Here is a 26761-nt window from a genome sequence, read left to right as displayed (position 1 = left end):
GCAGTTGACACAGATAATTTGTGATCTTTAAAATCTGTCTGCTCTGTATTTAAGGACACCTGATCCACCAAGGTCTCTAGTGCCTGTCTGTGCAGATGACTCAAAAAGACATAAATTCCCTGCAGCAGATCAAGAAAAACCTGAGTAGGGTACATATGTATATGTTCATGTGAACTCCAGAGGAACATACAAACCCATCCTGGTTTTACCCCACAGAATGCACAAAGATATAGTACTGACTTCCCAACCGAGTTCTCTAATGCAATACAACATAGAAATCAAGGGAGTTTAGATGGTCAGATACAAGAAAACAATAAGCAAAATGCTAGCGACTCTGAAAAATTAGGATATCATATTTATATCAAAGGCCTTGTAGAAAACCAAGGATTTTAAATATTTCCCACATTTAGAAAATAATTTTTTCCAATCACAGGTGAGTAGGTAAACCATCAACCAAGGAGTTGACCCGTAGACACCACAGATGAAACAAAACTCCAAAGCAAGAGACTGTGGAAACCGATGTTGCTGATGAAAACTTTGTTAATATAAAGTAGTCAATAAGAACATCCACAACTTGAAGTAATGAGGAGTAATGGGCGCAGGTTCTCTTATCCACAAACTCTAAAAGAGACCCCATTGGGACCCCTGAGGAAGACTATTAGGTCAAAACACGGACCGTGTTGGGTCCTTCTCACTACTTCAAGTTGTGGATGTTCTTATTGACTTCTTTATATTAATAAAGTCTGCATTAGCAACATTAGTTTCCACAGTCTTTTGCTTTAGAGTGGGTAAAGCATTCCATAAATGGGATGTGAGCTATGTTCTTTCTCTCTAAGCTGAGCACCTGAGCAATTGCTCATATGTTTTAAGAGTGTACCTGCTGGTCGGCTCTCTCTGCCGCGAACCTTCCCCGACATCTACTCCTTCCATCCACCATGCAAGTACTTTCCATTTCTCCAAACTTTGCTGGGCAGAGGAACCGATTTCTCAACGCTGCCTTGCCACTGGCCAGCATTGTCTCTCCACTGCACCCTGCCCTCTCCGACAACTTCCTGTTTCTGCTGGGGCAGGCAGTGGAGAGAAGACGCCAGGTGTCAGGGTTGCATTGAGAAATTGGTTCCTCCGCCCAGCAATGTGTACAAGAAATGTAAAGTAGACGCGTGGTGGGGGGTGGAAGGAGTATATGTTGGGGAAAGTTTGTGGCAGAGAAAGCAGACCAGCAGATATGCTGGCTGGCAGCAGGATGCTCCCAGGAGAGTGCCACCTATGCAGATACACAGTCAACCCCATTACAACCGGGAATTTTTGGGGAAGCCATGGCCCCTGTGCCCCCCACCCCATTCTGACACCTATGATCACATCTACATGTCAGTCATAACTCATTCTTGTGACTGTTTATCTCCTTATCAACCAAATTAATATTACAAATACTATTGAAGGTCAAGAAGAAATAGTTTCCAGAAACTATGTGCCACTTCAGGCACTTATAGCCCACCTCTCTATGCCAGTTGGAGAGAAAAGTACGCAGGGAATCTCTGGACTCATTAGCTCTTCAGCATGGCAAACAATTCTGTCCAGGTGCCTTAAGCATCTTTATTCCTAACTAAAATCCATATAGTGAGTATTCTCAAGTCTTAACCTGATTTTTCACTTAAATACATTGTGGTGTACAGAGAAAGAAATAGCCAAATGAAAACGGACTTCATTGATTTTAATGCAAGGAATTTTAGTAATCTGTATATCTGCAAATCAAACAAAATATCAGATTGAAAAATGCAGACATGGGGTTACTCACATTGTTGTTGCGAGTTTCTACAGCAGGAAACTTTCTGACTATAAATTTGACAGCAGATTCCAGGTTTTTGTCGATGAGATATGACGGTTTTGCCTTAGGATCCCCACATGCCTATATATAAGAAAAAAAAAAAAAAGATACAAGAAAATATATAATTTTCAACAAACACAGTAAGCTTTAAAAAAATCCCACAGTTAGAAACTAGAAAGATATTTGTCGGTTTTCAGAGAGCACGTGATAAAATGAGTAGGCAAAGTGCAGGGTTTCACAGCTGGAATATGCAATGGCAGACAGAGTAAGAGATGTTCTTCTACTGAAAAAAATGTATGGGAAGTTTTAAAGCAGTTAGTGCAGAACAGCAAAGAGGGGAAAAGCTCAATCCTAAAAGAAAAAATATAGATATATTTTACTTCTAGTCAAGTTTTGAGGTAGGGTGTTAACCATCTGCAGATAATAGCTGGAAAATTCAACTGAGCCATCATCCATGAACAAGAGTGCTAAGCACATGCTAATAGTTTATGTATCCTATGTGAAATAAAAGGATGTGTTTCAATTTATGAATAGTTTTCTTCTCATAGATAGTACCTTCATTAAAGTACGAATTCACCATACTCTCAAAAATAAAAATACCAACATTATCCCATTTTACACAATACCAAGGTACTTTGCCAGTTTCTTAAATTGGGAACTTTCTAATTCTGCTGTATCTTTTTCAATTAGAAAGTATTTAACAATGATAAGTTTTGCTTTAAAGAGATGGTTGATAAGACTTCTCTAGTAATGCATTCATTAAACCAAAAAGCTCTCTTAGAATTACTAGTGTCCCATGCAAAACTCTACACTTATGTGGATCTAAAAGGTATACAGCAAGGAACTACTGAGTTCTAATGTTTACTTAGCTTTTCTTCACTGATGTCTATAGCTGTGCTGTGGATTAGAGAGAAAGAAGTCATGAAGTATGAATCTGATCTGAAAGCGGGCAAGCGGGCAGAGGGAAGGTAAAAAGCTTTGCAAACCTTCCAAACTTGTCCTTGCTGGGGAAGCATTTAAACAAAAAGAGAGAAAATTACACATAAACATAGGTTTTTAAAAAAACTGATCATATATGTTACGATAAGGATAGTGAAAAATTAAACTGTACGTTTTCATCAAACAAGATAAACACTATTTGGTGCAACAATAATCTTATGTAGTTCTTAGTATCAACCAATCAGCATTTTTACACACACTTATACTGTATATGTAGAATATTTCCAGTTCTGTAAATTCTACCATGATGACCAAGTGCATCTTGAAGAGCATGTCATGGTCACTGGATTTTTTGAAAGGGAAGGGAGGTCATCATTATCAAATACAGAACATGTAACTTGAAAAGGGAAAGAAATTAGTCAGTGAAACTTTACATACCTGAAAAAAGAAACCAAGAATAAGAACAATTTTACAGATCTAAAATAAAATTCATCCTGCAATAAAACATCCAACTTACAAACAAAAAAAGAATCATGCAATAGTATATCACAACTAGTAAAATTCTAGTATTAAGACATCTCCCCTTATTACACACATACACAAATTTCTGTTTGGGTACATACACACAATATGAAATAAAAATATTGCCTAATATCTATTGAACAATGTATTTTACTGAAATTAAAATTTCACTATTAAGCATCTCAGGGAAGAGAACTCTGGAATTTGGCTGCAAATATCAATATGGCATCTCATATTTCGATTCTACAATATCATCTCCAGTTTGATGTTTTTAAATGAGTAATAACAATGAAAACCTCAAACTTATATGCACTAAGGGCCTGTTTTTCAAAGCCGCGCTAGCAGCTGCAGCGCAGTAATGACCCTGAAGAACATAGAGATTTAAAGGGCTTAGGGGGCCGTTGCCGTGCGGCTTTGTAAAACAGGCCCTAATTTATTTACATGAAATGGCAAAATAGTTTCCGAGTAAAATATACAACAGGACAACCAAATCCACAAACTCAAAGACGTGCAGATAGGAGTGGAAATGTCCAAAAAGGTGGGCACAATTTGATTTTTAAAAACCTTTTATTTATCCAAAAATGGCTCAAAAACTCAATGACTTGGCATGTACATGTTTCGGCCAAACTGGCCAGCCTCAGGAGTCTGGTGAGTCTTCAGACACAAGGATATATTGATCCAAGTGCTTAATGTGTAGACTCTGTAATACAGCTACTAGTAACCAAATACAAACTTGCAAGGCGAAAGACGCTAGAGCCGGGACAATCCTGTGCCCCCGTAATTTTCTTTTCTTTTGAATTAAGCGGGCATGGGATTGTCCCGGCTCCAGCATCTATACATTAAGCACTTGGATCAATATATCCTTGAGTCTGAAGACTCACCAGACTCCTGAGGCAGGCCAATTTGCCCAAAACATGTACATGTCAAGTCATTGAGTTTTTGAGCCATTTTTGGATAAATAAAAGATTTTTTAAAATCAAATTGTGCCCACCTTTTTGGACATTTCCACTCCTAGCTGCACGTAAATACTTTCTGACCCTTTGTTACTGTACTCTATCGGAGCAGTAAAAAAAAAAAAAAAATTTCAAATCTAATGGTCTGCAGGAATTGATTCCCCTATGACTGCTCAACATTTTTCATAAGAAAAATTCTAAAAATATTAATATAAGAAATACATCCTGACAAAAAGCACAGTTACTTACCGTAACAGGTGTTATCCAGGGACAGCAGGCAGATATTCTTAACGCATGGGTGACGTCACCGACGGAGCCCCGGTACGGACACTTTTACTAGAAAGTTCTAGTTGGCAGCACCGCGCATGCGCGAGTGCCTTCCCGCCCGACAGAGGAGTGCGTGGTCCCCAGTTAAGCTAAGCCAGCTAAGAAGCCAACCTGGGGAGGTGGGAGGGACGTAAGAATATCTGCCTGCTGTCCCTGGATAACACCTGTTACGGTAAGTAACTGTGCTTTATCCCAGGACAAGCAGGCAGCATATTCTTAACGCATGGGTGACCTCCAAGCTAACAGAGAGGGAGGAGGGATGGTTGGCCATTAGGAAAATAAATTATGTAACACAGATTGGCCGAAGTGTCCATCCCGTCTGGAGAAGGTATCCAGACAGTAGTGAGTAGTGAACGTGTGAACTGAGGACCAAGTGGCAGCCTTGCAGATTTCCTCGATGGGAGTGGAACGGAGGAAAGCCACAGAAGCAGCCATAGCTCTGACCCTGTAGGCCGTGACAGCACCTTCCAGTGAAAGACTGGCCCGAGCATAACAGAACGCAATGCAGGCAGCAAGCCAGTTGGAAAGCGTCAGTTTAGAGACAGGACAACCTAGACGGTTAGGGTCGAAGGACAAAAAGAGCTGAGAGGACGAGCGGTGAGCCCTGGTACGGTCAAGGTAGTATGCAAGGGCACGCTTACAGTCCAGCGTGTGCAACGCCTGTTCCCCAGGATGAGAATGGGGCTTAGGGAAAAAGACAGGCAACACAATGGACTGGTTGAGGTGAAATTCCGAGACCACCTTGGGAAGGAATTTAGGATGGGTACGCAGAACCACCTTGTCATGGTGAAAAACAGTGAAAGGTGGGTCGGCAACCAGTGCATGCAGCTCACTAACCCTCCTGGCAGAGGTGATGGCAATGAGGAAAAGCACCTTCCATGTAAGAAATTTGAATGAAGTTGTGGCAAGAGGCTCAAACGGAGGTTTCATAAGAGCAGATAAAACCACATTCAGGTCCCAGACGACTGGAGGAGGCTTCAGAGGTGGTTTGACATTGAAGAGGCCTCTCATGAACCGGGAAACCAGGGGATGAGCCGTGAGAGGTTTTCTGAGAATAGGCTCATGAAACGCAGTGATGGCACTGAGGTGGACTCTAATTGAGGTAGACTTGAGGCCAGCATCGGAGAGAGAGAGCAAATAGTCCAGTACAGTTTCCACCGCCAATGAGGTGGGATCGTGATGATGTAGTAGACACCAAGCGGAGAACCGGGTCCACTTCTGATGGTAACATTGGAGGGTGGCCAGTTTTCTAGAGGCATCCAAAATACGACGGACAAGCTGAGACAGATTCTCTGGAGAGGTCAGCCCGAGAGAAACCAAGCTGTCAGGTGGAGCGAGGACAGATTGGGATGTAGTAGAGACTGATGCTGCTGCGTAAGTAGAGTAGGAAACACAGGGAGAGGAATGGGCTCCCTGGAGCTGAGCTGGAGCAGGAGGGAGAACCAGTGTTGGCGAGGCCACCGAGGAGCGATGAGAATCATGGTGGCTCTGTCCCTGCGTAGTTTGGATAACGTCCGCAACATCAGAGGCAGGGGAGGAAAGGCATAGAGGAACCGATCCGTCCAGTCGAGCAGGAATGTATCCGGGGCCAGACGATGAGGAGAGAAGAGTCTGGCACAGAACTGGGGCAGCTGATGGTTGTGAGGAGCTGCAAAGAGGTCCACCTGAGGAGTGCCCCACTGAGCAAAGATGGAGCGGAGTGTGGGAGGATCCAGAGTCCACTCGTGAGGTTGAAGGATGCGGCTGAGATTGTCGGCCAGGGAGTTCTGTTCGCCCTGGATATAGACAGCCTTGAGGAAGAGACTGTGGGCCGTGGCCCAGGTCCAGATGCGGATGGCCTCCTGACAGAGGAGGGGAGATCCGGTGCCGCCTTGCTTGTTTATATAGTACATGGCGACTTGGTTGTCTGTGCACAGGAGAAGAACCTGAGGGTAGAGAAGGTGCTGGAAGGCCTTGAGAGCATAGAACATGGCTCTGAGTTCCAGGAAATTGATGTGATGTTGATGCTCCTGAGGGGTCCAGAGTCCCTGGGTGCGAAGATCTCCCAGGTGAGCTCCCCACGCATAGGGGGAGGCATCTGTGGTGATGGTCATGGAGTGAGGGGGTAGATTAAAGAGTAGACCCCTGGAAAGATTTGAGGAGTTCAACCACCACTGAAGAGATTGCTGAAGAGACGATGTCACAGAGATGGGATGAGAAAGAGGATCCGAGGTTTGCGACCATTGGTTGGCAAGAGTCCATTGAGGCGTTCGGAGGTGGAGTCACGCCAGAGGAAGCACATGGACCGTCGAGGCCATGTGGCCCAGGAGGACCATCATCTGCCGGGCTGGGTGGAGTGATGAAGGAGCACCTGACGACAGAGGTGGAGCAGGGTCCGTTGTCGGTCGGAGGGGAGAAACGCCCTCATCAGAGTGGTGTCGAGAACTGCTCCAATGAACTGAAGTCGCTGTGAGGGAAGCAGATGCGACTTGGGGTAGTTGATCTCGAACCCCAGGAGATGGAGGAAAGAGATGGTGTGATGAGTGGCTTGTAGCACAAGAGGAGACGTAGGTGCTTTCACCAACCAATCGTCCAAGTAGGGGAACACCTGGAGGTTGTGAGACCTGAGGAAGGCCGCCACCACAATAAGGCACTTGGTGAACACCCTGGGCGATGATGCGAGGCCAAAGGGGAGCACTTTGTACTGATAGTGACGGTGTTGTATCTGAAATCGGAGGTAGCGACGTGAAGTCAGATTGATTGGGATGTGAGTGTAGGCCTCTTTGAGGTCTAGGGAACATAGCCAGTCGTGTTGAGAGAGAAGAGGGTAAAGCGTGGCAAGGGAGAGCATTCTGAACTTCTCCTTGACCAGACACTTGTTGAGGTCCCTGAGATCGAGGATGGGACGGAGATCTCCTGTTTTCTTGGGAACCAGGAAGTAGCGGGAGTAGAATCCCTGACCCCTTTGGTCCGAAGGCACCTCTTCGATGGCATTGAGAAGGAGTGATTGGACCTCCCTCAGGAGGAGGAGGGATTGGGAGGAGTGAAAAGCAGACTCGATGGGAGGATTGTCTGGATGGACCTCTGGTCTGCCCCGGCGGAGGCGACTACTTATGAAGAGTCTGGAACTTGAGAGAGTAGCCGTGGCGAATGATGTTGAGTACCCACTGGTCCGAAGTGATGACCTCCCAACGGCTGAGGAAGAGCTGAAGACGTCCTCCGATAGGCTGAGGAAGAGGTAGCGATGGTGGGAGACTGGCTATGCCCTGGAGAAAAGAGTCAAAAAGGTTGAGATGGTTTTGATGGAGGAAGAGGCTTGGCAGGCTGATGAGACTGCGATCGAGCCCGAGGTTGATGCTGGTGACGAGGACGGCGAGACTGTTGCTGAGGCGGGTTGAGAGGTCTGGCCGAGAACCTGCGCTGGTAGGAAGACTGTTGTCTGTAGGGGCGAGCAGGTGGAGTCTTCTTTTTAGGTTTGACCAGAGTGTCCCACCTGGTCTCGTGTGCTGAGAGCTTCTGGGTTGTCGAGTCTAGGGACTTCCCGAAGAGTTCGTCACCCAGACAAGGTGCGTTAGCCAGGCGGTCTTGGTGATTAACGTCAAGGTCAGAGACTCTCAGCCAGGCCAAACGGCGCATAGCAACAGCCATGGCAGATGCTCGAGAGGTCAGCTCAAACGAGTCATAAATGGAGCGAACCATGAACTTCCTGAGTTGGAGGAGGCTGGAAATATGCTGCTGGAAGAGGGGGACCTTACGTTCCGGAAGATATTTTTGTAAGGAGGAGAGTTGTTGCACCAGATGCTTCATGTAGAAGGAGAAGTGGAAGGTGTAATTGTTTGCTCTATTTGCTAACATTGAATTTTGGAAAAGGCGCTTACCAAATTTATCCATAGTTTTTCCCTCTCTACCAGGAGGGGTGGAAGCATATACACTGGAACCCTGAGATTTTTTCTAGATGGACTCCACCAGGAGAGATTCGTGGGGCAATTGAGGCTTGTCAAACCCTGGGATTGGAATGACCCGGTACAAGCTATCCAGTTTGCGAGGGGCCCCGGGAACAGTGAGGGGAGTCTCCCAGTTTTTATAAAAAGTTTCCCGTAAGATGTCGTGGACGGGCAACTTCAAAAATTCCTTGGGAGGTTGCTCAAAGTCTAGGGCATCGAGGAAAGCCTGAGACTTTTTAGAGTCGGACTCTAATGGGATAGAAAGAGCTGCTGACATCTCCCTAAGGAATTTAGAGAAAAAGGACTGTTCCGGTTTGGAAACGGTGTCGGCCATGGAGGGTTCTTCGTCGGTCGACGAAGCGTCCTCTTCGGTACCGTGCGGGGAGTCTTCCCATAAGTCCGGGTCCCTAACGTCGGGGTGTGCACGTCTGGACTTCGGTGTGGAAGGCTCGGTATGGCGGGTCTTTGAGAGAGATTTGCCTGAGCGTACTGAGGCGGTACCGGGTGAGGAAGACCGATGTCGTTCCTGGGACCGGGAAGGGTCGGCAGCACTGTAGGGCACGGGCATGCACTGTAGGCGGTTCAGCCAAGAGTACCGGCATGGAGGTATTAATCGGTACCGAGGGGGTCGACACCGATGGGACAGTGCGAGGCTCGGACCGGTCCTGTACCGGAAGGTGCGGGGCCAGCAACGCCGGCAGCAGTTGTTGTAGTTGTTGCTGCAGCTGTTCCTGCAATTGGGATTGGAGTATGGCCGCGATGCGGTCATCCAGGGGAGGCACCGGTACCGCTTTTTTCTTCTTCGGTACCATAGGTGCCGCTCTACGCTCCGGCGATGAGGAGGCCAACGACGAGGCACTCACCGATATCGGAGCGGAGCGTTTACGGGATCGGTGCGGTGCCGGAAGGGTCGGCGTCGCGACCGTGGCAGGAGGGCGTTCCAGAGAAGTGGAAGGCTTCTTAGCCGGCTTACCTGGGCCCAGCGACCCCGAAGAAGGATCCGGTGGTGTCGACGTAGTCGGTGCAGACTTTGGAGGTGCCGTCGACGTCGTGGCAGATTCCATGGCAGATCCGGTACCGAACAAAATATTTTGTTGGATCTGCCTATTTTTTAAAGTGCGCTTTTTAAGCGTAGCACAGTGGATGCAGGTGTCAGCCCGATGCTCTGGACCCAAACACTGGAGGCACCAATTGTGCGGGTCGGTGAGAGACATCGGGCGTGCACACCGCTGGCACTTCTTAAAGCCCGGTTGAGGGGGCATGAAGGGAAACACGGCCACCGCAAAATCGAATTCGGAGGCCTGTATGGTGGCAACAGGCCCCGCTGGGGCCTGAAAAAATAAGGAAAACTCGAGGAGTTTTTTTTTTTTTTTAAGCAAAAATAAAGGGAATCCGAAGAAGAAAAATAGAAAAAAGTGAGAAAATACGCGAGCGGGAAGGCAAAAATTAGTTTTTCAACGGCTGTTGAAAACACATGCGTCTTCTTCGCTCCGCGGAAACGAAGAAACTGGGGACCACGCACTCCTCCGTCGGGCGGGAAGGCACTCACGCATGCGCGGTGCGGCCAACTAGAACTTTCTAGTAAAAGTGTCCGTACTGGGGCTCCGTCGGTGACGTCACACATGGGTTAAGAATATGCTGCCTGCTTGTCCTGGGATAAACTACAATAGGGAACATGTTTGTTCTACATGCTACTAAAACTATCATGAAATCACTGGCAGTGTACAGCCATTTTATGCAAATACTAATACTGAACAGGACAATGTTTCTAACATATTTGTGCTCACAGATTAATTTTTTTCTATCAGCTATATGCCTATGTGCAACTAGAATAAAACAGCAGTGCTACAAGTACTTCATTATAATATCCTTATAATATCCACAATTTAGCAGATGGTAGAAAGCTAAATACAGAAAAATGTTTAAGAAATACAAACTAAATTAAATTATTTTTTAGAGAGAAGTATTCTACTATACTTTATATTTTTTCACATAATTTAACACTAAATTTTTAACAACCTATATTACGCATGCCATTTCCTCATGCTAAAGCACTCTGGGTGATTATTTTAACATTCATGACAATAGCAAAATAGTCATTTGTCTGAGGAAGATTCAGAAATGAAGGAGTAAACAAGACCAATCTGCATAATCTCTCAATATTTCCTGGGATTCTAATAGAATAAAAGAGCCCCAAAAAAACATTTCTATCTAGTGCCTTTGGCCACCAATTAGAAACTGAAATCTATGTAGACTTCCCAAACGTCAGGTTGCCACATACAGCACCCCCAATATTCTTTCTAGTACTGCCCAAACATCAGAGCTGAAATCTTCCCAATGCACAGCTGCAAGGGAAACATAGAAACATGACGGCAGATAAATGGCCCATCTAGAGGAGACATAAAGGAGACTGACGTGCAGCAAGGGCTGGACCAACGCATCAAACCCTGAGCTGCCTGGTTCTGGCCGAAGCTATCAAGTCCATCACTGGACTGCCCCAGTGCTGCATAATTAGGTCAAACGCCCTGGTCCAGGAACTGTCAACTTAGAAAAGTCAGCCTGAACATTTTCCACTCCAATGGAAAGAGCCTGAAGGTAGACTTCCACCCACCGGAAGAAAATCTGAGTCCAGTTGCAAGGGGGCACTCCTTGTGCCCCCTGCCTGTTCACTTGCGCCACCATCATGGCATTGTTGGAGAACACTCTTACAATCTTTCCCTCAAAGATGTCTTTCAGGGCTTTTAAGGCTAGCCAAATGGCTCAGAGTTCCAGAGGGTTTAAGGACCACTTCTTCTGATGGAGAATCCACTGGCCCTGAACCAAGTGGTCCCCACAATGAGCTCTGAAGGCGAAGAAGCTGGCATCAATTGTAAGACATCTCCAGTCTGAGAACCGGAGAGGTATGCCTTTTGACAAGGATGCATCCGATGTCTCTGTAGAGACCACTGGAACAGAAGAGAGTCCTAGGAGGTCACAAATAAGCCCTGACCCAGTGGACAACCTACAGGGTGGTTACCATGGAGTCCAGTACCAGTACCAAGCAGTCAGAATCTGCATGAGAGAGCGAGAAAAAGAGAATTTGTCTCAAGAGCTTCTGTTTGCATGGCTCAGGAAGAAACATTCGGCTGCAAGCAATGTCAAAGAGAATGACCAGGTACTCCAGACTTTGGGTTAGGTCCAGATGGCTCTTCCTGAAGTTGGCAATCCAGCTCAAACAGTGCAGCAGTTCCGCTACTCAGTGCACCACCAGCTCATACTCTTGTCTGGAAGGGGCTCTGATAAGCCAGTCATCCAGAGAGGGATGAACTTTAATTCCAATTCGTCAGAGGTGAGTTGCAACGGAAGAGCCGCAAACTAGAAATGCTGCTAAAGTACATGGAACTGCAGATATTTCTCTGGTCTGGAAAGATAGGAATGTTCAGATATGCTTCCGTGAGGTCCAGAAAGGCTAGAAATTCTCCCGGACCTTAAAATTGAGATTTTTTTTTCGACTCACCCTAATTCTCCCATAGGAATGAATGGGGTTGTATTCGCAGTTCTCTTTTGGTGTTTGCCTGCAGCTTTTTTCAATGCAGCTGAAAAGGTAGAAAGGACTTTCTGCCTCAGATATTTCCAGTGACTCTCTAAACCAAGGATTCTTCAGGCTACCAGCTAGACCAACATTGACCTCCACCCCCAGGGAACCTCGAAGCGCAATGGGGTGGGTAACTATGTAGGGTTCTTATACAGGGCACCCACAGCCTGCGTTCAAGCCACTGAGAAACTCAGAAGGCAAGTCGGCTCCCAGGGGAACGAATCCCAAGTACAGAAGAAACAAAGTAGGCTGGCCCTCCAGGTCCAACCGAAGGCTTGCCCTACAGAGCTGTAGTCTGACTCAGTGGAACCTGCGTCCTTTCACAGGCAAAGAATGGGTCTCAGAACACTGAAGCCTTAGAAAAATGAATTTTGAAAGCAAGAAAGAAAAAAAAAATCTAAGCAGAGCAGATCAGAAACATTTCTGCAAAGTTCACTTGCAGAAGAAAAACTGGAGGGTGCACTGGGCTCCTTCTCCATATGGAAGGTGCTCAAACCTTAAGTATTCTTACTTCTGTAATTCCAATTCGTGAGAATTGATCACCACACATATGGAATCCGGAGTAGATGTAAGAATTGGACTTTGAAAACTTCCCCCACCCTATAAGCAGCTTCTTTGTTTCTATAAAACAGAAAGCTGGTGTTTTCCTTGTCTTTTATAAAGAAATTCAAACTAAGGCTTTTTCTGCAGATGCAGAAGTTGTCTTAGAGCAGGGCTCAACAAAGTTTCTTAGGATCTAAATGCTGCCCTTGCAATGACTAGAATTTTTATTCATTTATGCACAGATTTATAGATGTGCTCAAGATGATGCACAGCAAGTTGTTTAACACAGTAGCACAGAAGGAGCAGATAAAAGGCAACTGTTCTCTCCTTTGCCCACCCACCTACAGTATCATCTCGCAACAGAGAAGCTTTAGGCTATGGTTGGAGGGCAATGAAAGAGAATCCAAGGTTGAGCTACAGTGGAACCTTGGTTGTCGAATGACTCATCTCAAACAAATCTGTTCCCGAACATATTTTCCAAACAACAAATGCACCAGTTCCTTAACAGGCAAACCGGCAACCACGTGCTCTGTGGGCTGAGCAGAACAGCGATAGCAACAACGCGAAAAGAAAAGTTGATAGAATGACGACAGGTGAAAAAAATAAATCATATCCAAACATGAAAATGGTGTTCGTGTTGAATCTTGCTATGCAGTTTGTTACAATGAAATCAACGATATGTATTATATTCAAAAATAAAGAGGCAATTAAGGAAACCGATATTGCAAATCAAGATAACATGACAGGTCATGGACCTGATGGGCCGCCGTGGGTGCGGACTGCTGGGCATGATGGACCTCTGGTCTGACCCAGCGGAGGCAAATTCTTATGTTCTTATGAGTGAAAGCTTTTATTAAACAAAGATGACTGATGTACTGTTATAAAGGTTTAAATAAGAAATCATCTGGGCTCGGAAACGGATTAATCAGTTTTGTATTAATTCTTATGGGAAAATGGTTTAAGTTTTCAAATAAATCAGTTTCTGAACAGCCTTTAGGAATAAATTGTGTTCAACAACCGAAGTTCTAAGAGTGAGTGGAGACGATGCACCGATCCACCTACCCACTCCCAAAAGGGACAGCCTTAGCCTCTCTCATAAGAACATTAGAGGTGCCAAACTGGGACAGACCGAAGATTCATTAAGCCTGGTATACTGTTTCCAACAGTGGCCAACCTAGGTCACAAGTACCTGGCAAGATCCCAAGGAGAAAAACAGATTTTATGCTGCTTATCCTAGGAATAAGCAGTGGATTTCCCCAAGCCATCTTAATAATGGCTTATGGACTTCTCTGAGAAAATTATCTAAACCCTGCTAAGTTAACTTTCTGGCAATGAATTCTAGAGTTTAATTACAAATTGAGTGAAGAAATATTTTCTCTGGTTTGTTTTATATCTACTACTTAGTAGTTCATCACTTGCCCCCGTGGAAAAGAGTACACAAGTGATTCACATCCATTCTACTCAGTATTTTACAGACCTCTATCACATATCTCCCCTGAGCTGTCTCTTTTCCAGGATGAAGAGCCTCAAGGTGCTTTAGTCTTTCCTCATAGGGAACATGCCTGTCCATTTTTATAATTTTTGTCGCCCTCCACTACCTACCTACCCTGCTGTTTTACTCCCCCACCCACACCTCTAATCCCATCCACTCCTAGCAAACACTGCCACTCTTCATCACTTACCCAGCCATCACAGCAGCAGCCTTGGCTCACATCACAGCAGTAGCATAAGAACATAAGAATAGCCATACTGGGTCAGACCAATGATACAGCTACCCCAATATCCTGATTCCATAGTGCCCAATCCATATCCTGATTCCATAGTGGCCAATCCAGATCACAAGTACCTAGCAGAAGCTCAAATAGTAGCAAGATTCCATGCTACTGATCCCAGAGCAAGCAGTGGCTTCCCAGGAACTCATCTAAACCTTTTTTTAAAAACCAGCTCCACTAACTGTCATTATCACATCCTTCGGCAACAAATTCCAGAGCTTAACTGTTCTTTGAGTGAAAAAATATTTCCTCCTATTTGTTTTAAAGGTATTTTCATAGAACTTCATTGAGTGTCCCCCAGTCTTTTTAATTTTTGATATAGTAAAAAAAAAAAATTGATTTGCTTGTACCCATTCCACACTACTCAGGATTTTGTAGACTCAACTGTATTCCCTCTCCACTGTCACTTTTCCAAGCTGAAGGGCCCTAACCTCTTCAGCCTTTCCTCATATGAGAGGCGTTCCATCCATTTTATCATTTTGTTCGCTCTTCTTTCAACCTTTTCTAATTCCACTAAATATTTTTTGAGGTACAATGACTAGAACTGAACACAATACTCAATGTGAGGTCGTACTATGGAGCAATACAAAAGCATTATAATTTTATTGGTCTTATTTACCATCACTGTCCTAATAATTCCTAGCATCCCGTTTGATTTTTTTGGGCTGTGGCTGCACATCATCAGAAGGTTTCAGCACATCATCTATGGTGACAAGTATCATATATACTCAAATATAAACCGGGATTTTGGGGACCAAAAAATTGGCCCATAAATGGGGGTCATGGTTTATATTTGGGCCAGTGTCCAGCACACACCCTCCCCCCTCCCCAACTTATTGCAGGCTCTACCAGCCGCCAGGCTCTGCACCCTGTGTGCACCCCCCCCCCCGCCATGTCCATCTTACCTCCTCTGCCACTGAAATCCCTGGTGGTCCAGAGGTGCAGCGAGCAACAGCGAGCTTTCCGAGCTCCTGCCCTGCTGCTAACCCAGTCGGCTGCTGCCGCGAGTTCTGGCTTCAGCCACTGAGCGGTACCAAATTGGAGTGTGCTTTGGTGCTGCTGTTTGGCACTGAGCAGCTTCCTGAATGGCTCCCACAAACTGAAAATGCTGCAAAATCAACTTGGAAATGTCCATTCAATGTCATTTCTCATCAGCATTCAAACATTTGGGCACCCGCTTGGCTGACAGCTTCTTTATAACCAGCTGCTCATGCATTATGCACCCAACAGGTTCCTCGGATATCTGTAGTGTCTCAGCAATTCTTTTAGCCAAAATCAAGTCATGGACATGGTCAACAATTTCAAGAGTTGACACTGTTTGAAGCCTCCCAGACTTTGCTGCATCTTCGTAAAATCTACATGCTGAAAGTTTGCACACCACTTCTTTACTATGGAGTATGATGGACATTCGTCATTCAATATTTGCATCATACATTCATGGATTTCCTTTGGAGTTTTCTTCTGCGGGAATAGCAACTTTATGATGGCTCGGAGTTCCACACTTTTTGTTGATATGGTTCAATCAATGATACGAGAATGAAAATGTCAAACCATAGCATTATGATTCTGCCAATTGGCACTTTGTAAAATAAAATAATACTCTTTTCAGCTACAGTGACAAAATAATGCTCAGAATTTAGGAAGTTGGTGAGCTGAGAACTTTTCAACACCCTTTTGTATACTATGCCAAGGCTTTTAAGCCATCTCATCATATTAGGTTCAGAAATGCACCTTTTCATTTGTCTGTGTTTAATACTATATAAATGGCTACAACCTATGAGAGAAAAACATGAAATGCTGAAGCTATTTCTGATTGCAAAAGAGGATGACCACTAGTGGTAACACTATTCTAGCCTGGAACACTCCTGAACCCACTAAAAGGAAGACCTGAAACGCCTAGATACTCAGCAAAGAGTAACCGAGTATCTACACTCCAATATGAATATTGTTAATTCAATAAGTGGGACAAAGATCCAGAAACAGATAAAATGGGCCACATTAGACAGCTTATATAATATAAGCAATTATGTCATCTGACTAAATCTATAGATTGTTATAGAGAGACACTATCTTTCAACGGAGAATAACTGATGACCAAAAATATCTTCACAGAATTCCAGAAAAGTAGCTACTATATTCTAAGTTCAAACAATGGTCCCATCGTCTTCAGGGAAGACAAAGCATCAAACAACAACCATTACTCCCAAAGTAGATCCACCATGGGCAAAAGCAAGCTCTTTTCTAGCCAGGCTCCTGTTCTAGTCCAAGTCAACAGTTCAAAGTGGCTTGTCCTGAGCTTATGTCAAGTGTTGGAAGCCTATTTTTAAGTGACCTATCAGTAGCAATTTTTCACCCCTTTCCATGAGAGCACCTAAAAAATAAAAAAGATTTAAACCAGCTTATGTCTACAATCCGTTGTGTCAGATTTAAGGACATGCTAAACAAGAATCATGATATTTTGAAAATAAGTAAAATTAAATAATTTACTGCTGGATTCTCTATATGGCACAAATATCAGCGGCCACCTAAAACGTGGCCATTGAAACATTTAGTCAGATATTTCAGAAGAATACCTCATTTTCAACACTTAATAGCCATACACAATGATGGGATGGTGGGTTCGGCTATAGGAGCTCTGGCTCTTGGTCGGACTACACATATTCTGAGTGTATGCCTAAATGTCCTTCACAGTAACTGAATCTTTTTCTAAAAATACGTTTGTGACCTTTCTCCTGAGAAGTCTTCTTTCTGTGTTACATATATTTGCTTTGACTTCTAAGCCCTGAAATTTTTGTTTGTACAATCATCCTCACCTCACCTATTTTTGACTCAATCATGCAATGGCGCCATACAGAGAATTGCGTCTTTGTGAAAGATAGGCACTGGAAACATAGGCTTGGAAAACCCCAGCCTACATTTCCGGTGCCTATTTTTGCCATGATTTGTGCCTAATGCTACTTACATAGTGGTGTTGGGCACCAGTAGACGCCTCCAGAGGTGTGATTACAGTGCCTTTAATTTAGGAACCAACAGGCGCTTTAAATTCAATATTTACTGCTGTTTGAAACAGAATTTTAAATTAACTTAGGTGCTGATAGGGCACCTACTGTCGCCTAAGTTTAAGCACCATTAATAAAATTTTCCCCTTAGTACATGTAAACAGTTCACAGTAATATCTAAGATTACACATTTTCTGTCAATACCCAGCTTAGTTAAGGGCTATCAGGTATATTTAATCAAATCTAATCTAAGGCTTGGCTTTATATATTGAGTCATCATTCAAGGAAAGCTCGCCTGCTTACAATATCTTGGGTCTTCTAGGATTTAAATTGTTGCTTACATCTACTGTAACTTTCAAAATAATGATAGACTAGACCTTAACCTGGCCTTTATATTTAAATCTCAAATTATAGAGAAATGTTTATGCTGTATAGTCAAATAAATGATTTTAGAATCAGGTGAACAGGAAGATAACTACTATCAAACCAGGATAGCTATCTATGAAGTTTCTCATTATTATAATCAAAAATTAAAATCCTTAGTGCAGTGGTCCTTTTTTTAGTCCCTTGACTACAGTAATTCTGATTAGGTTGGAATTCTACAGGACATCTTAAAAAAGTGTTGACCTTATTACACCAGTGAGGGAAAGCCTTCACTGACTTCTAGTGCTTTCGTAGATCAAAATCAAGCTTCTATCCCTAAATGTTAAAGTTATATAAGATATAACTAATATCTAGTTTGGAACACTGTCCTAAAAGATAACAGAAATCCAGCCCAGCAGCATTACTGTCCACCAGAGGTGAAACAGTAGCAACTAAAAGGATGCTAGGGTGCAAAGGGAGAGGAAAAAGGAGGTATTGATGCCCCTGTATAAGACTCTGGTGAGACCTAATTTAGAATATTGTGTACAATTCTGGAGACCGCATCTTCAAAAAGATATAAACAGCGTGGAGGCGTTCCAGAGGAAGGAAACTAAAATGGTTGGCAGTCTATGTCATAAGGCATATGGGGACAAACTTAAAGATCTCAATATGTATACTTTGGAGGAAAGGCGGGAGAGGGGAGATATAAGAAAAGACATTTACCTATGTGGCACAAATGCACATGAGGAGAGTCTCTTTCATTTGAAAGGAAGCTCCAGAATAAGAGGGCATAGGATGAAGTTAAGAGGTGATAGGCTAAGGAGTAATTTAAGGAAATACATTTTTACAGAAGGGGTGGTAGATGTATGGAATAATCTCCTGGTAGAAGTAGTGGAGACAAAGACTGTGTCTGAATTCAAGAAAGCATTGGACAGGCATGTGGGATCTCTTAGGGAGGAGGAGATAATGGATGCTGTGGATGGGCAGAATGGATGGACCATAAGAACATAAGGCATGCCTCTGCTGGGTCAGACCAGAGGTCCATCATGCCCAGCAGTCCGCTCACGCGGCGGCCCATCAGGTCCAGGACCTGTATAGTAACCCTCTATCTATACCCTTCTATACCCTTTTCCTTCAGAAAATTGTCCAATCTCTTCTTGAACTCCAATACCGTACCCTGTCCTATCATGCCCTCTGGAAGCGCATTCCAGGTGTCCACCACCCATTGGGTGAAGAACTTCCTAGTATTGGTTCTAAATCTATCCCCTTTTAATTTTTCCGAATGCCCTCTCGTTCTTATAGTTGTCAAAAGTTTGAAGAATCTGTTCCTCTCCACTTTCTCTATGCCTTTCGTGATCTTGTAAGTCTCTATCATATCCCCTCTTAAGTCTCCGTTTCTCCAGCGAAAACAGCCCCAGTCTCTCTAATCTTTCAGCGTATGAAAGGTTTTCCATACCTTTTATCAAACGTGTCGCTCTCTTCTGAACCCTCTCGAGTATCGCTATATCCTTCTTTAGGTACGGCGACCAATATTGGACGCAGTACTCCAGATGGGGGCGTACCATTGCCCGATACAATGGCAGGATAACTTCTTTCATTCTGCTTGTAATACCCTTCTTGATTATTCCCAGCATTCTATTCGCTTTCTTAGCGGCCGCTGCGCATTGTACCGACGGCTTCATTGTCATGTCCACTATTACTCCCAAGTCCCTTTCTTGGGTACTCTCACTCAATAACAGCCCTCCTACCGTGTAGCTGTACCTCAGGTTTCTGTTTCCTACGTGTAAGACTTTACATTTCTCTACATTGAACTTCATTTGCCATCTCATCGCCCACTCCCCTAGTTTGTTCAGGTCCCTTTGTAAATCTTTGCAGTCCTCTTTAGTCCTAGCCCCATTAAATAGCTTGGTGTCATCTGCGAATTTTATTACTTCGCTCTTCGTCCATGTTTCTAGATCGTTTATAAATACACTGAATAGCAGCGGTCCAAGCACCGACCCCTGTGGAACACCACTCGTGACCCTCCTCCAGTCCGAGTAGTGGCCCTTCACTCCTACCCTCTGCTTCCTGCCCGCCAACCAATTCCTGATCCATCTGTGTACATCTCCTTCCACTATTTGGCCTTTATGTGCCCTCTATGCTTAAAAACAAAACTTTCTCCTGTTGTGACATTCTAAAGAATAACATTCTTTATGGGAGAAAGAGCATCAGAGAGAGGATTGCTTACCCTTCCACTGACTTATAAAGATTTGGCTTTTTATAACTGCATATTTAAGTTTGTCGTGTTAATGAGTAGCTGGAGGGCTTATTTCTCTGATAAGGTATTTTGGTCTCATTTCCAAATCAGAAGCAGTGGAACACTTTTGGTGCAGGAGACAAACTAATTTGCAGCCATATCCCTAAAATTTCTAATTACTGATATGGGATGCAATATTGCTCATGCCACTGTCCTAGTGGACCACCCATTTCTCTGTTCTATATTTACAATACCTTGGTTTATTGTATCTGTCTGGATATTTTTTTTTTAATTCATTTATTTTGTTTGCTTGTTTTAATGTTTACTTAGTTGATTTCTGGTGTTTTATATTTTTATACTGTATCTGGTGATATGATAAATACAGTTAAGGCAAAGAACACTGATATAACAGAAAGGCAAGTAACTGCATCACAGAACAACGTATAGCAGCTAAAAGACCACCTACTATTGAAAACTACAGCATAAAGTATGTGTTTCAAAAGGGTTTGCAAATTGAATTGCTCTAAAAAAGGGCAATTTGTTTTACTATATAAAAGCAAGCAAATGTAATCCATTAAAGCTGTAGGATTTCATTCTACCTTATTGAAAAAAAAGATTAATTAGCACTCTTTAAAAGATGCTTTAACTAAAAGTAATGAAACAGGCAAGTTCTAATTGCTAATGAATATAAATTACATTAAAATGAGGTTGATCCTAGTCACTGCAGAATTTAGCAATGATTAAGAAGCTTATAAGACCAAAGAAAAACAAGTTCCATGGATCTAATAAAGAAAAAAAAAAGAATATGTTAAATTATTTGGATCCTCCCCAGCACTACTAAGATGGGAACTGACCAGATGCAACTAGGTACATGTATTCATTTATTTAAAATATTTGTTAACCACTCTATCCCATACTACTATTACTACTATAGCTCTGAACAGTATACAAAACATACACAATATTCCACAGCATACACAATATTCCACAAAAAACCCTAAGAAATCAAACAGACTCTGCATAATTCACAAAAAAGCAAAAATTATGCAGATACTAGTTAGTCTACAAAAACCTGTCATAACCCAAGTGTCATCAAATGCAATTCCAATGGTAACACATTCCAGATTTTAACACCCTCAATCTGGGAACACAGTCAGATGATTCTCTTGCAATCTCACATGTTTAAAAGATGGAACATCCAACAGTGTTTTCTGAGATGACTGTAAATCACATAAAGGACAATATGGCTTAAATAGCGAGGTCAGAACATGTGGTGTATTGGCACTTAAAGCCTTAATACAGAGCTCCTTTTATGAAGCTGCATTAGCAGTTTAAGTGCACGCAGCTTTTTAGCGAGCGTTAAACCCGCGCTACGTGGCTAGAACTAATGCCAGCTCAATGCTGGCGTTAGCGTCTAGCGCGGCCGGCAGTTTAGCACGCGCTATTAAACGCATTAAACCGCTAACGCGGCTTTATAAAAGGAGCCCACAGTAAACCCCCATGAATTCGCAGTTTGCGAATCACAGACTGAGTAATTTGCGGTATTTTCCGACCACCACTTCCTGGTACTATAGTCATGGTTGCACCAATCAGGAGCTGCTTTGACATGCTATCTGGTGTGTCAAAGCTAGCTCCTGATTGGTGTAGCCTGACTTTAGTACCAGGAAGAGGCAGTCAGAAAATACCGCAAATGATTTTCAGCACCCGCTGGCGCCCCAGCTGCCCTCTCCTGCCTTCGATCAGTCCCTTAAACCTCATTCGCGGGGGTTCCTGGAATGGAACCCCTGCGAATTTCAGGGGAGTACTGTAATCAACACCAGAACTATAAGAGGGTAGTATTTTAATGCTTATTACACTGTTTACATATTGGTTTGTTGAAATTATTCAACTGATCTGACATTGATATGATGGGTGGTATATATCAAACTGAATTAAATGAAATGAAACTGTGTAGCTCCAAAAAAGAGACAAGGAGGACAAATTTTGTCGATGATAAAGGAAGAAGAATCAGTATAACTTTTCCTTAAAAAAACCTAGCTGGATTCACTTAAGGAAAAAAAGAAAACAGGTTTCTCCTTAGCAGATTTCTAATTTACCAGTAGTACCAGGTTTTACCGTTTTCACCACTAAAACAAAATTATTCCAAAACTATCCTGGACTGATGGGTTTATCTTCTTTTTCTGTAATAAATGTAAAAAGACAATTCCTTTCTAGGCACTCCATGCAAAAGGGGGAGCTGCAACAGTCTGCACATCTATGTGACCTGAAAGACACAAAGGGCTCCTTTTACTAAGCTGCGATAGCGGTTTTAGCGCACGCATTTTAGTGCGCGCTAAACCCATGCTATGCGGCTAGAGCTAACACCAGCTCAATGCTGGCATTAGCATCTAGTGCGCGCTATTCCATGCGTTAATGCCCTAATGCAGCTTAGTAAAAGGAGCCCAAAATTGTGAGTTCTACCTGAGATCAATAGATGGGTACCAACATTAATTATAGATTTTGGTTTTGAACTGTTATCAGTATTTGAGGCATTTTGAAAAATGACCTTGAAACATAAAAAAGGAAGGGTTGTTTGTTTGTTGTTGTTTTGTTTTTTTTGGGTGGGGAGAGGGGGGATTTAGCAAGTTAAGAATATTGCAGTGGGTGCAAAAAGCAGGAGGGACTAAACCAGTGGTTCCCAACCCTGTCCTAGAAGACCGCCAGGCCAATCGGGTTTTCAGGCTAGCCCTAATGAATATGCATGAGAGAGATTTGCATATAATGGAAGTGACAGGCATGCAAATCTGCTCCATGCATATTCGGCTAGCCTGAAAACCTGACTGGCCTGGCGGTCCTCCAGGACAGGGTTGGGGACCACTGGACTAAACTAAGAGCCTTACATGGACAGGGACAAGAACTAGACTGGAGAGGTATGGCAGAGGCATAGGGCTATTGGTATTTACATATTCAAATAAGTCCACTTGTTGTGATTGGGTAAGCAAATAAAAGAGGCACCAAAGAAAAGCACACTGAACACTTCAATTTTTTTAACATTAAGAATTAAACAGTGCTTTACTAGCCATTCAGCAACAGCATCCAAATAATGTAACAACCCAATATCTGGACTGTTTAAAAAATATATATAAAAAAATAAAAAATATATTTGTCAGCATATAAGTATGCATTAATAAAATAGTGGTGATAAAAAACCGTGTAGGATCTCACAAATTAGAGGGTGTATTTATGAGGTAGTACAGAATTACAACAAAAAAGAACTGGCCTGTTAAGAAAGATGTAAACCAGTTCCAAACCTGGCCTCTGAAACTCCTAGAGGCCAACATATCTAAAAGTAATTGATGATCCACCAAATCAATTGTAGTGTGCTACCCTACCACTGTCTCTAACATACCATGCACCTTACTAAGAAATGGTGCAAGAATTGTTTCCATGCTATGGCCCGCCCAGAAGCCTGATTGTATCTGTAGGGGTATTGCGCCTTAAGCAAATTTTTAATAACTGGATAGGTACAGCCTTTTCAACTAATTTAGATATAAAAGGCAGATTGGATATTGGGTCTACAATTTATTGTTACAGCTACATTCAAGGACAATTTCTTAAAGGGAAAGGGCTAACAGCCTATTTGTATTGGAAAGGGTTCCTGTAGACAGGCTGATTCAGCATCACTAGCCTTGTAAAGGGATATCAATCCAAGTTTAAGCAATTAGGTCTAAAGCTCATGGACCCAGATTCTCAAACTGGTGCTGATATTTTAGGTACCAGTAGGCACCTAAGATCAGTTAAAAACAAACAAACAAACACCATTTAAACACTTTTTTTAAAACTGAGTTTCAAGGCGCCTAATGGAAAATCAGCGCTGGAAATCGCACCTCCATAGGTGCTTTACATAACATAAAATCTATTTCCAGACCGTATTACCTTTAAGTTCTAAGCAGTTTACAAAAGATTAACTAAAAATATAAATGAATGATGAATAAGAAATTAAGGCCCGGTGTAAACTGCATCCCGATTGTAGGCAGCTGTAGGCATCCTACAGCAGTATAATCAGCCAATCAGGATGCATATATATATATATATATATATATATATATATATATATATATATATATATATATATATATTTTAAATGCTCCCCAGGCAGCCCGCTATGTTAAAGGCCTTCCAGGAGCCTAGGGAGGCCCACAAGCCTGCCTAATGTAGACGCGACTACTATACTTAATCACGGCAAGGGATCTCCATGCCGCGATTAGTATAGTGGCAGTGGCTGCCAGTCTCCTCCCTCCCCCTAAACGAATGAGGCAGGAGGGATTGGGCATCCGAAAGACCCCCCAGCTGCCCCCAACGATCGCCGGCAGGAGGAAGCCCAACCCCTCCTGCCGGTAGGCCCCCCCACCCACCCCGATGATCGTGGCAGGAGGATGCCCAACCCCTCCTGCAAGTAGGCCCCACCACCCTTTCCCGAAGATAGCCAGCAGAAGGGTGCTCAATCCCTCCTGCCGGACCCCCCCATCCCCGAACCACCCCCCAACGAGATGGCCCATGTATCTAAGGCCCTACCCATAGGAGGGACCTTAGGCGCCCGGGCCAATCAGGCCCTAGGCTCCTGTGGGTTGGGCAGGGGATGTTAGCAACTAAAGAAGGACAAAGAATTATGATGGTAATATCGTCTGCATAGCTGAACAATTTTATACCCAAATTACTTGGTTTAGAACCCAGAGAAGAAAGGTAAACATTAAACAATAGTGGGGAGATTGGTGAGCCCTGAAGGACCACCGAAAGCCACTGTGGGTGTGGCTAATACCAGAAGCAGAGTTAGCCATCCTAAAGTGCCTACAGAGATGCTATCCACATCACAGGTAGGCACCAGAAATGTAGGCCAGGAAAACCCAAATCTACTATTTGGAAGTGAAAAAGTTTAATGAAAATGAGCTGAATTTTTCACCAACAACTCATGGCTCTTGCATCATGATAATGCACAAGCTCACATATGACTGTCTGTGAGGAGTTTTTAGCCAGAAAACTAATAACTGAATTGGAACACCCACCCTACTCACCTGATCTGGCCCCCAATGACTTATTGAAAGGAAATATTGAAAGGAAGACATTTTTATGACATTCAGGACAACAGCTCTGATGGACATTCCAGAAAAAGAGTTCCGAAATTGCTTTGAAGAGTTGACTAAGCACTCCAAAAGGTGACCATAGTGATATTTAGCAATGAAGTATATAGCACTTTTTCTAGGATAAGTTTGCGAACTTAACTGTCAGACCTCGTAGACATTTAGTGACACACACTGATAAAATTTAAATAAATTTCTTTGTAAAATTTGTAACTGTTAATCAGATTAGTATAAGCTTTCTTTGCTAATCTAATTTAATTATAACAAGGTTGATGGTCCCTACATACTATATATTCAGTGCTACAGATGAACTAACATTTCACATGGTACAATTATTAAAATACATTTTTCTGCAATTTTAATGCAAAATTACTCTAGATGTGTTTGTTTAAATTGTAAGCTCTGAGGATTTCTCTTGAATGTTTTAATGTACGTATGTCTAATAGCGCTATAGAAATAAGTAGTAGTATTTGCTGGTTTAAACAGACTGAAACAATAAAGTGAATATAGCAAGTGCCAAAGTTTGAATGCTCTTCCAACAATTGCTACTTTTATTTCAAGTTGCTAAAAAAAGGTCTTCAACTTTGGTACAATGGTTAAAGCTACAGCCTCAGCACCCTGAGGTTGTTGGTTCAAACCCATGCTGCTCCTTATGACCCTGGGCAAGGTCACTTAATCCCCCCCCCCCATTGCCCCAAATACATTAGAGAGATTGTGAGCCCACCAGGACAGACAGGGAAAAATGCTCGAGTACCTGAATAAATTCATGTAAATCATTTTGAGTCCCCTGGGAGAATGGTATAGAAAAATGAATAAATAAATAGATGAAATTAATCATATGAAGGACAATTTCAGGATAGAATAAATACTCTGAACCTTCTAACTTCTCAGGTTTTGATTGTTGTTCTACCTACTTTAAACAACCAGGGGCCCCTCCAAGAAGCTGTCTGAACATTTGACAAGGAAAGTAATTTCTCTCTAAAATGTTTCCAGCTATCAATTTCAGCTGTTAAAAATGGGAGTTACACAGAACTGTCTACATGAAGGCAAGATTTAGACCACCAAGAAAAATCTGATAGAACTGACAGATATGCAAAACAGAACTCGGAGATCACTACAAACAATATGTTGAAAATTTAGATGGCACTGATGTAGGTGTCCATAGTACAGTGCAGTGTTTTACTCAATAAGATCTGTATGGGAGAGTTATCAGAAGGAAACATTTTCTATGCCCTCATCAAAAAATTAATCTAAAATATCCAAAAGAAAACCTTGATAAGGCTCAATCTTTTTGAAATGAAGTGCTTTGGATAACTGAAGTGAAAAGTGAACTGTTTGGCCATAATCACACAAAGATACATCCGTAGGAAATAAAGTGAAGCATTTAAAGAAAGGAATGCCTTGCTATCCATAGAACAGGTGTAAATCTATTTTGCTTTATGGTTGTGTAATAATCAGCAACACAAATACTGTGCAGGTTAAAAAATGGATCTAATTAAATATCAGCATATCATAGATGCTAATATCCCAGTGTCAGTGAAAACAATGAAGCTATAAAGAAGCTGAGTATTTCAGTTAGACAAGAACTGCAAAATATACCTCAAAATCAACCAATGAAGAGGTGCGGCTATCTCTATAAAAGTATCAGGCAAATATTTGGAGTCCTGT

At 42.9% G+C, this 26761-nt stretch overlaps 1 protein-coding gene across 2 annotated transcripts in view; it reads right to left on the bottom strand.

The window, feature by feature from the left end:
* NCKAP1 (NCK associated protein 1) overlaps nucleotides 1–26761 on the bottom strand; it is a 268727-nt gene that overhangs the window by 234047 nt on the left and 7919 nt on the right. Inside the window, exons 2-3 of one of the 2 annotated variants that reach the window (XM_033944817.1) lie at nucleotides 2812–2829; nucleotides 1796–1906 (exon numbers count right to left, since the gene is read on the bottom strand). In XM_033944817.1, the coding sequence (XP_033800708.1) occupies nucleotides 1796–1906; nucleotides 2812–2829 (129 nt within the window). The remainder of the gene's footprint in view (nucleotides 1–1795; nucleotides 1907–2811; nucleotides 2830–26761) is intronic. The other variant, XM_033944818.1, reaches the window with a different exon arrangement.

This window comes from Geotrypetes seraphini, chromosome 5 (assembly GCF_902459505.1).
Source record: "Geotrypetes seraphini chromosome 5, aGeoSer1.1, whole genome shotgun sequence".
Taxonomy (NCBI): Eukaryota; Metazoa; Chordata; class Amphibia; order Gymnophiona; family Dermophiidae; genus Geotrypetes; species Geotrypetes seraphini.
This window is presented reverse-complemented; position numbering and strand designations above follow the sequence as displayed.